This window comes from Rattus rattus, chromosome 8, assembly GCF_011064425.1.
Source record: "Rattus rattus isolate New Zealand chromosome 8, Rrattus_CSIRO_v1, whole genome shotgun sequence".
In the NCBI taxonomy this organism is placed as follows: domain Eukaryota; kingdom Metazoa; phylum Chordata; class Mammalia; order Rodentia; family Muridae; genus Rattus; species Rattus rattus.
In genome coordinates this window covers 48,396,645-48,407,367 of record NC_046161.1, presented here as the reverse complement: position 1 = coordinate 48,407,367, position 10,723 = coordinate 48,396,645, and the positions used below count along the sequence as shown (strand labels likewise).

The 10,723-nt window shown below is 47.0% G+C and overlaps 1 protein-coding gene across 1 annotated transcript in view; it reads right to left on the bottom strand.

Moving 5' to 3' along the window:
* Nucleotides 1-3,038: 3,038 nt before the first annotated feature.
* Gldn (gliomedin) overlaps nt 3,039-10,723 on the bottom strand; it is a 42,735-nt gene continuing 35,050 nt past the window's right edge. Inside the window, exons 6-10 of the mRNA XM_032909853.1 lie at nt 10,162-10,281; nt 8,963-9,046; nt 8,463-8,588; nt 7,401-7,551; nt 3,039-4,078 (exon numbers count right to left, since the gene is read on the bottom strand). Coding sequence (XP_032765744.1) covers nt 3,598-4,078; nt 7,401-7,551; nt 8,463-8,588; nt 8,963-9,046; nt 10,162-10,281 — 962 coding nt within the window. The 3' untranslated portion in view covers nt 3,039-3,597. The remainder of the gene's footprint in view (nt 4,079-7,400; nt 7,552-8,462; nt 8,589-8,962; nt 9,047-10,161; nt 10,282-10,723) is intronic.

Genomic DNA, 10,723 nt, shown 5'->3' with positions numbered 1-10,723 from the left:
AGGCCTAGTCTCTAGCTATCCATTTTCCATGTTTTCCTATAGCAAAAACAGTCCATGTTAATGACATGAACTAGCAAACAGAGTTTCTACAGAGAAACCACCAACACAATTCTACCTCAACGTACACGCACGCATGCATGCACTGAGGTAAAAATGGCAGTACACTTGTTTCTACATGCTATTATATCCAGGATAGTTTTATTTTACTACCTACAACTGATATTTGCTGGTCCTTTAGAACCTGTGGCTACTGACGGGAGATTACATGGTGAACAGGCCACAGCACTGATAAAAACTGAAGAACTCCACCCTCCACTTCTCCCTCAGGTAGCTCAACACTAGATAGGCAGTGCCCTAGTAAGTAACTTGCTATGCCTGGAGGATGACAGCTGACTTTTCAAGAATTGTGCTTTCTCATTTGATTTCACCTTCTGATTATGAGGGTACAAAGACTTCAAATGAACCCAAGACTAGAACTGATCTGGAATGTTCAGCCCAGAGCGCTTTCTCTGACCCACACCGCCTTTGCCTCATGATACACTGAGGCCAGAGCTGCCTCTGCAACCTTAGTTGGACTCTATATTAGTTAAGAGAAATGTTGGTATATGGAGTCTGGCCTACCTTTGAAGCTGGAAGGCGTGATTTCTAGTGTAAAGGTATCTGCCTAAGATTTCAGAAGAACTGGAGAATTACCTGGTTTCACACAGAGATATGTGAAATGTTTTTAGAACAACTTGGCTGTGACGGCAGGGATGACTAACATCTTCACTTAAAAATACAAGACTGAGCACAATATTTTAGCAGAGAGCCTGAAACACTGTGTGTGTGTGTGTGTGTGTGTGTGTGTGTGTGTGTGTGTAATATAGAATGAAGTATTGTTTGTAAGAAAAGAAATGAAATCTTAATTCCTTCCCTTCTGTAAAGATAAACTTGTTTAACATCAGTCGATCTTACTTGTTCTAATCCCACTATACCATAAGAAAAGAAAGATACAACCACAAAGAGAAACAAAAATCTTCATACGAGTTTCTCTAATAGTGAGCATATGATTCCTTATACACAATCAAGAGAGCCAAAGAGCCACTGTCTGCGGTCCTAGCACCCAGGAGGTTGAAGCAGGAGTTTGTGATCAGTCTGGGCAAACACAGAAAGATGTTGTTTTAGAAAGAAAGAAAGACAGGAAGAAAGAAAGAAAGAAAGAAAGAAAGAAAGAAAGAAAGAAAGAAAGGAAGGAAGGAAGGAAGGAAGGAAGGAAGGAAGAAAGGAGAAAAGCTAAAACATTTGATAGTACAGATAGCAAAACCGTGAGTTAATTCAATGTTGGGAGCGATGCCCTTGAAGTCCTCCATGTTGATGTTAAAATTAAGTATGACTGGGTTCATGGAAAATCCCCAGTCAGCTGCAGAAGACTAATACAAATCTGGTGGTCAAAATAATAATCATATGATAAAGATACCCAATGTGATGACCTGTAACCTTTTTGAAAAAACCAACATCCTGCTGACTAATAGATATGACAAACCTGTGACTTTTCTGACATCCTGTCAACAACAGCCGATTCCCTGACCACACAAATATTGTGTTCTTGGCCTGGGTAAATGTTTCTTACTTCCCCCCTCCCTCTGTTACCCATGTTATGGTATAAATTCAGTCTTGGGGAAAAATAAAATTGTCGCCTTGATCAGACTCTTGTCTTGGTGTCTTTCTTCGTGTCCCTTGTCCCCCATTCTCTTCCAGGTACCCCCGGACCCGTCGTTTACAATTCAATAGCTAAACTCTTTTGCTTATACATACAATTAGTATTGTATCTATTCTCAACAATGCAACTAAGTAATATAAATGAAACTGTATGTCTATCCATGGCTGCCATACTCAGAAACAGTACCACATATTTGAATACTTTAAGAGAACAATATCATTCATTAGCTACACTGAAAAAGCATTAGAACTTTACTTTCTCAACAAATGAATCTGAGAGGATAGCTTTAAAAGCTGTGATGACAGACTGACACAACCAGTCTAATCACGACACAGGGAAGCTTTGGAAACCATTACCTGGAGAACTCAACAAGTATGCTGCCAAGATCTACCTGGGTATTTTCAGAGGGCAGGGAAATCTAAAGAGTTAAAATGCACACTCCAAGTCTTAAGATGCTAACTATTAAAAAGATTAAAGCGGGTCACAGGCCCATTGAGAATGGGTTTGGAATTGCTGGCCAGTCTTTCCTGGACAGTTTCTATAGTTTCTCAGCCTATCTTCTGGCGGTGGGGTGGGGAATAAAATTCCCTGTTCCCTCCTGAAGCTCCGTAGGCCTTGGCTAGAATTCAGTGTCAGGCAGAAGGCTGAGAACATGGCTATTTAAGGTCTGGTAGGAGCCAATTAACCTAGATCCTCACTATCCAAGAGGGTCAGATCCAACCTGGAGCACCACATGGGAGTGAGCACCTCCTCTCTGGAGGCCCTCTTACTCTATTTGATGCTGTCCTTCGCCGTCCCCTCTGCCAAAGCTCAAGCCACATCAAATGCTGCTTCTCAGTCCGGAGAAAGCCTACCAGGACCCAGCGAATAAGCCCTTCTGAGAACCTGGCTCATTTTGTGTCCTTAGATTAAAGGCCAGCATTTCTTTTCTTTCTGTAAAGGACTAGGCAGTGGTGGGTGGGGATCTACAGAGCTGCTGTGCTGCACTGCTACCATGGTCCAAAGTGTGATTCTTAGGTGCAGGGGTGGGACATAAACTGACTTTGGCCTTGAGCCAGTTGCCTTCCCTTATTCTAGACAGTAAGTATAAATGGTGCCTGTCTTCTGAAAAACAGTCACTTTCCATTCTTCTAAGCAGATTATTGGCCACTTAGTGTTTAATGCTCTCATAACAAACCCATGGCCTTGGCAAAAGGGACCAGAAACTGAAGGCTTTGTGTTCATGATCCCTAGCAGTAAACGGACATGATCAGGAATTGACAGGCACCTAGGCCGGCCAGATGCAGTTTCATTTAGAGTCCTGAGCCTGTATCTATTCATTTTTTTTTATTAATCTTGAATTTGTACTTAGGAGCTGAAAACAATAATCATTCTGTAGTGGCAGGTGGGTATTCAGAGAAAAATATCAAATTATGGATAATATAATACCTTAGAAGCCATAAGAGACAATGCATCTTCCCTAAACACCAAACAAATGTCCGTCATCACTGATAGGCACACCCCTCAAGCTGCAGGTAAACTCATTTACATGTGGAGAAAAAAAAAAGAAGCCAGAAAGCAATCTAATATATAACCAGGCAAGAATCACAGAACTTCATATAGGTAGAGGAAATGCTGTCAATCACACAGATGTTTCATATTACCGATGGGGACACTAAGGTCAGGGGGGAGCACTAACTTGCTGAATTTGAAGAGGGACAAAGGGTCACCAGATGTCATCCATTTCAACTTCCAGCCTCTAGCTAACCTGGCTTACAGGGGACTCGCCACATGCACAAGAGCCCGTAGCACGGGCGTATGCTCCGAGTATCTGGGAATCCTTTACAGGCCTTCTTTCCGTTGGGCTTGGTCAAACCCCAGAAAACGTGTGGCGCATAATGAGGGAGCCGACCGCAGGCCTATCGCTGGCTGGGCGCTGTTGACGAAAAGTGCACAGGATAGAGCATCAGGTGGCCGTCTTCCCACGAGTACAAATGCTGGTCTCTCATATTGTACGACAACATGGCAAGAACAGACTGTGACATTCTGAGACCGAAGTTTGCATTGATCTGCTTCCCTCGTAACAAATCAAAGGCAAATGTGACCCTCGTATCTTTGGTGTCCGTGACATAGAGGATCCCTTGAGCTATGAAGGCATTGCCAGCCTTGGACTTGGGGTATGTGGTATTGATGTGTCGCAGCACAGAGAATGTCCTCTCGTCCAGCTGTGCCACAAGGATGCTTGAGCCATCCACACTCGAGGCGTAGATAATCCAGAGGCCCTTCTCATCCACTGCTATGTTGAAGTAAGTCTTGGAATTCGCAAAGAGGTATTTTCGATCAAAATACAGAGCATCTTCAAGCTTCAGAGTTTGAGGTGTCTCTTTCCCAAATTCAAATCTGAAACAGGATTTTAAAAACGAGTTAGAGTAATAGAGAGAATTCTCAGGAACAGTATGGACGCATCACCTGTCAATAAGGAAAGCCTGTGGCCAATGAGAAGAGGCAGGAAATAGGCGGTGGGCGTTCTGGCAGAGAGGGACCGGGGATTCTGGGAAAGAGTCAGGCTCTGGAGATTGGAGTCGAACGCTGGAGGAGACGATTGCACAAACCGGAGATGTAACTAGCCGTGGGGAAGACATAAAATCGAATAAATGGGTTAGCGACGTCACAAGCTAGACCGGAACAAGCTGAAGCGTATGGGCTAAGCATTTATCCATATAAAAGAAGCCTCAGAGTCTGTGGACACGGGTGACTTGTGCTCTTTATTAAGCTGAGTTACCAAGAGTGGGCCAAGGCCTGGTGCTCTCTGTTGCCAAAGGGCTCCAGGAAACTTTTCTACTTGCCCTTCCGTGATGTCCTAAGCACCAGGGAAGTGAAGGCAGTGACTAGCCTGTGCTAGCAGAGGCAAAGGGAAACCGTAGTTTGGTGTCAAGGACTGTCCTCAAATTAGCAGTGTGGCTGAGGACAGCCTTGAATACCTAACCCTCTTGCCTCCACCTGCCAAGTGCTAGGATTACACCACCAAGCCTTGTTCCTGTGTGCTGACGATCACACCCAGAGCTTTGAGCACTCTCTCGAGATACGTCTGTAGCCCCTAAATTTAGGTTTTATTTAAATCTCCAAAGTTTTCTGGTTATCCCTTTATTTCATGCTGAAATTTTAATAATAATAATAATAAAAAAGACAATTTAAACCAAGGAAAAGCTCACTAGATGAGAAGAGATCTAGTTAAGGCTGTGAAAACAATTTTCTTGTCTAGGTAGGAGGCTTATAAGCAGAACCATGCATGGGATTCCACGCCACTTAGCTCTGGGATCTGGTTTCCCAGACTCCAAACCGAAATGATATCCCAAAAAAGTGGATTATGATTCAGCCACTAGCTAAATCTGGGACTACATTGGGGATGTTAGTCTAAAGGAAAACACCAGAGGGCGCTATTGAGCAGCCGAGCACGGGAGGCCAGTGTGACTGATAGGCATTTAGGAAGCACAATAAACAGAGCAAGCACTTGGAAAGGACACAGCCATACCAGCTCCTGAGTGCTGGGAACTCTGTACTGCAGGCTAGCCCTGTGGGGTGAGGGAGCAGGTGTCTGTCCTACAGGAGCAAGAGCTTCCACACATCCTGCTTCTCCTGCTCTAGGCATGTGGTTTGATGTTAGGTCTAGGCTGAGGAGAAGTCCCCTACCCAGTCAGCACAGCTCACCCAAGCCTGGTAGTGGTACAGGCTATAATCTGGGGTACTTGGGAGGCTGAGGTGGAAGGATTGTTAAGCGAAATGCCCCAAAGTGACTATTTTTGGACTAGTTTTGGCTAATTCCATCATGCACGCCTGTCACCTCACTGGGAACACCGTGCTAAGCAGAGCCTCTCATGTGACTGTTGTTTTATTACCTGAACCGAAACCTTTGAAAATGTTGACCTCCCACCCCACCCCACCCCTGCTGTCACTGGCTTGATGTAATTCTGGGCTTTCTTTACAAACCCTATCTTGCCTTGCTTAGAAAGAAGAGTTCTTTGTGACAGGAGTCAATGCCTAGTCACATAAAGGACTCTTATACTGGCGATGGTATGTGACATTCTGCAGGGATCCATTCTGAAGCCGTAAGTTCAAGGCCTTCCTTGGCAACACAAAGAAATTAAGAGCATCCTGGGCAACTTGGCAAGACTGTGGTAGACTGCTACACTCTGAGCATGACAGCTGCCATCTTCCTCATAAGGACAGACTCTGTGGCAGGTCTTGATTGTGGATGTTGCTTCCTAGGGTGTGGGGTGTTTAGAAGGTTGCTAAGTCCTCATCTGAGAGGTCCTTTGTCTGTAATCCTGCCCTAGCTGCATGTGGAGTCCTTTACTGCAGTGGGGAAGAGGACTTGTGAAGCTGGGGAAAGGCATCTTTCCTGCTGGGGTGAGACTTCCTGGCGGTGGGGTTGCTGTGGGGGTCTAAAGCTCTAAAACAACAAGTCCACCGGCTCCCCAAGTTGGACTTTAGTGAAGCCGCGCTTTGGTGTGCCAGTGTTCTGTGATGACCGGGGAGACTGTTGTTAACATTTCTCCAGGGAAAGTGTTCTCACAATAAAAATTAAAAGTAGAAAGGAGGGGGATATATAACATGCTCATTGGTAAAGACTGCTTCTAATATGTGTGAGGCCTGGATTTGAACCCATACCTCAAAAACCAAGCCTCCAAACCCCATTTTTAAAAAGAGATCATTTCTCATTTTAGGGCTTCTTCACCCTTGAACTCCCCTGTTCCACAACTGTGGCCCAATAGCCCCTGGTAACATTAAACAGACACCAGGCACCAGAGGCTCTGGTGAAGGTGTCTGAGCAGGAGAGGAATTCTTTTATACCAGAGCTTACCCATAAATGAAGACGAGAGATGGCGGTAGAGTAGGGGAGCAGAGTGAGGCAAGGGGTGGGCATTTCCTGTCTCACTACCCTGCAAGCTAAACTGGCTGAGTCTGCCTGCAAAAGGTCATGACACTGGGGTGTTGACTGCTGCCCTTCCCTCATAGAAGGGAGTGGGGGGGGGACGATTTCCTCACAAGTATCCAACCACGTTTTTGAGCCATTGTATGTAATTCTGTCCCAGTTGCATGTGGCCTTGGGGGTCTTGAGGAAGGGCAAGATCGTATAGGTGGAGAAGGACTAGGGAAAGGGGTAGCCATCATCCATGCTGGGGTTTCTTTCCAGTGTGGCTGCTTTAAGGTCACCCATGCTCCTGCCTGTAACCCCTTGCCCATTGCTCTGTAAGTAAGCTTGATAAACTCATGGGTTCCCCAGACTGGACTTTGGTGGAATCATACTTCTGTTTGTCACTGGGACTTTGGGAGAAAGGATAGATGTTGTTTTTATGTCTCCTCCAGGAAAAGAATCGTAACAACTTATCTGAAGACAAGTAAGCTAGCCCCCTAGGTCAGAGGATGACCCTTCATGCCAGGAAAGCTCTGCCCTCGCTTGCTTCCTGTCTCAAAGGACGTGAGAGTGACAGTGGCCACAACTCCATGTCTCCTCCCTGCCTCTCGTCTTCCCATGGGTGCACATCAGCAGGGCCAGGGTGTGGGACTCCCCCACTGTATTCTGCCATTCCTTTGGGGACAAACCCTGATTGATCTACGTAGGCACAGAAAGATGACAAAACGCATCTAAGCGACTGCAGAAGACAGCACACAGCGTGCACACTGTGAGGAGACACCGCAGGGCACGGGCACGGTGGCTCACCTCACTATGGTGTTGGAGCCTCCTTTGTGGTAGTAGAGAGAGTTGTTGTAAACAGCGTGCCCGCAGCCATGGAAGTAATGAGGGAGGTGGAGGAGGGTGAAGCTGCTATTCAGGAGGGCAGGCAGGTCTTCGAACTCCTTCACCATGATGCCTGTGGGAGGGGAGGAGGGAGACTCTTACCCACCAGTGCTGCCAGCACTGCCCATGAACATCAGGCTGCCGAGAGCACATCTGTCCCCTCCCGCCTACCTCACTCTATAGTATTTATAAGATCAAGCAGCCCAAGCCTGTCCCTGGGACAAATATTTGGTGCTTGTACAGTTGCTGCTTGCTGTCCCCTATCCCTTCCTTAGTACCAAGACCACCACTCCTCCCGTATGGCATTTCTCTCTGCATCCCCCCACCCCACTGGGTAGACAGAGGTTACTACTGAACTGATCAGTCAGTGTTGATGAGATAAAGAAGTGCTCTTAGCTTTTTGCCAACTGATGTGTAATGTCAGGCCCTTCTGGAATGAGGCCACTCTTACTACCACCGGCCACTTCTGGGGACAGTGACTAGCCCCAAGTTCAGACATGAGAGGCTGTGAGATAGCTCTCTGTCTTCTCTCCTGGGGTCCATCCAACAAATACACGAGAAAGATGGCCAAAAGTACTCTCATAGGATGGCTTCAAACTCAGAACAATGGCCTGTGCACACAGAATTCGTCTTTTATGTCTAAGGCCACCTCATCCTGAACGTACCAGGTGGCAGAGACGGTAGTTGTAAACCATAATTTGTCTTTTATGTGTCTTCCACAGTGTGGATTAGTTGATGAAACCCGTAGCTGTCTTTATTTCTGCCTGGCTATTGTGTGAAAATCAGGTAGTCTGCATTGCGGTGGTCATGTCTCTACAAAGCTTATGACCGACACATTCAAGCTAGAGGGTGTTCTACACACGCAGTTGTGCTTTCTAAGATGAGAAGCCTTAGGCTAACACCAGTGGAGACCTCAGACACGTGGGTATAGAATAAGCTCGAAGGCAAGCCACAAGTACAATTTCCATTTCTAGGTGTAAGTACCTGAAAAATGTTCAGTCACCCAAATGCGGTCATCACTCTTGTTAGCAGACTCTCTTAGCCAGGTCCCAAAAGTCTCTTTCACTTTGAGGACTTGGGCCGGGTTGCCAATGGACGTGATCATGGGTTCTGTCGGAAGAAAAGAGTTCCAGCCAATTAAAGCATCCAGCTATGAATTTCCAAGTGGAATGTTTGTGTGTGGTGCTGGGGATTGAATCCAGGGCCTGTGCAGGAGAGTGAAGCACCCCAGCGCTAAGGCACACCCCAGCGCTAAGGCACACCCCAGCGCTAAGGCACACCCCAGCGCTAAGGCTCACCCCAGCGCTAAGGCTCACCCCAGCGCTAAGGCTCACCCCAGCGCTAAGGCTCTAAGGCTCACCCCAGCGCTAAGGCTCTAAGGCTCACCCCAGCGCTAAGGCTCACCCCAGCACTAAGGCTCACCCCAGCGCTAAGGCACACCCCAGCGCTAAGGCTCACCCCAGCCCGGGTGCGGGGGTTTGTACCTGTTTGTGGAGAATGGCGCTCATTGACTTTCTCATCAGCTCTCCCCACCAAGGTATCATCATTGGGTATGACACACGTCTCCCCTAAAATGACAACAACCAATGCGGTTGTCACAATGGGTTACAAAGCTTTATATCCACAACCTCCACTTCCTTGTAACGTCCCAACTATAGCCCTTATGACATTTCCACCGTGTTTCTTGGTTGCTTGCTTTCCAGCCACAGGCTCCCAACCAGTGTTTCTCTGTTAGCTGGGACCATTCCCTGGAAACATGGAGGAAGAAGCTGTTCCAAGCAATGCAGGTATTCGGAGAAAGTCAGGCTCCTTCACGTCTGCTGCTGAAATGACAGCTCGAGTTCTGCCTTGTGCTTTAAGACAGGCAAGGCATTCTGGCTAACCTCTCAAGTTCTAAATCCACTGTGGAAATATTTTCCATTAGCCTTTGTTTCTAAGGAACTTTTGAATTGAGCAGGGGCCGGGTAGCTCCTTGGCTGTCTGTCTCTCTCTATAAATTAGAAACAAGCATACCAACGTCTTAGGACGGTCATGGGAATCAGAAGAACTAAGTATTTAGCACTGCGCCTGGCAGTGCTATCAGCACTCAAAACTAAGTGGCAGAGAATTGCAGTTATAACTTAGGGGTAAACATGGGGCTCTGGGTTCAACCCCCTGCCCCCAACATACATACACACACACACACACACACACACACACACACTCTCTCTCTCTCTCTCTCTCTCTACCGGTAGCGGTGGAGATCTATGATCATTCTCTGCAGGGTGTTAACCAATTTGTCTGGCCTATTATTTTCCAGTTTCTTACTCTGTCAGGAATTTGTTGCTACAGTTAACAGCCTAGACCTAAAGATGTTGCTCTCAGGGGACCTAGTGACACTGTGTCTTTAAGTTGTAACAGTAATTAAAAACAAACCAAATAAAACACTGCTCCTGGGAGAGGGTTGTATGGCCAGGAAGAGTCACAGCATGGAGGTAAGTGTGGGAAGAGCAGTGAGGGAAGGGGTGATAGGTTCACCCCTGGCCATAGTCCCCATTCCCAGGGCAGATATTCAGACTTCCTAGGACCATATTTCAGGGATGGGTCTCATTTAGGACAACATCTCCTTTCAAAATTTGGTCGTGAAGTCTGGAAGCGGGTATCTTAGCATAAGGAGTGGGATCCCTTCACAGGGCTTGGTGACCTGGACACTGGTTGTTGAACGAATTTGGCTGCCGAGGGCCTTTGGCTCTTCTGCTTCCAGGAGGGCCTGGAGGCCCTGGGGGTCCAGGTGGGCCGGGGGGCCCTTGGTCACCTTTGGCACCTAGAGAGAAGGAAAAGGAGAAACTGATAGAATATTCTCTACAGGGACAGTTTCCGATCAGGGAAAGATAAGGGAGCAGCTCTGGAGTCCCACTGTGTGCACCTCTTTCCTAGAGACAACTTAGGTTAGCACTGTCTTTACTGAATTAAAAAGCTACCAGAGTAGGTCCTGATGATCCACCATCTGTAAGAGCTATGCCGAGAGTTTTATCAATTGTCCATTCATTCTTCCAAGTCTCTCTGTGAGGTGCTAGTGGGCTCCTCTCAGGATCGTTCTAGTTAGGAAGTGGTGGTTACTTAAGGTCACCAGTGGACAGAGCAGGATCTCAGCTCTCAGAGCTCTGAACAGAGCCAGGCCTATGTCACTGCAGTGCCAGAGGGTCCCAATTCTGACTTCCTAAAAGTGCAAAGGAACTCTTCTTCCCCTCCCGCTCCTTCTCTTC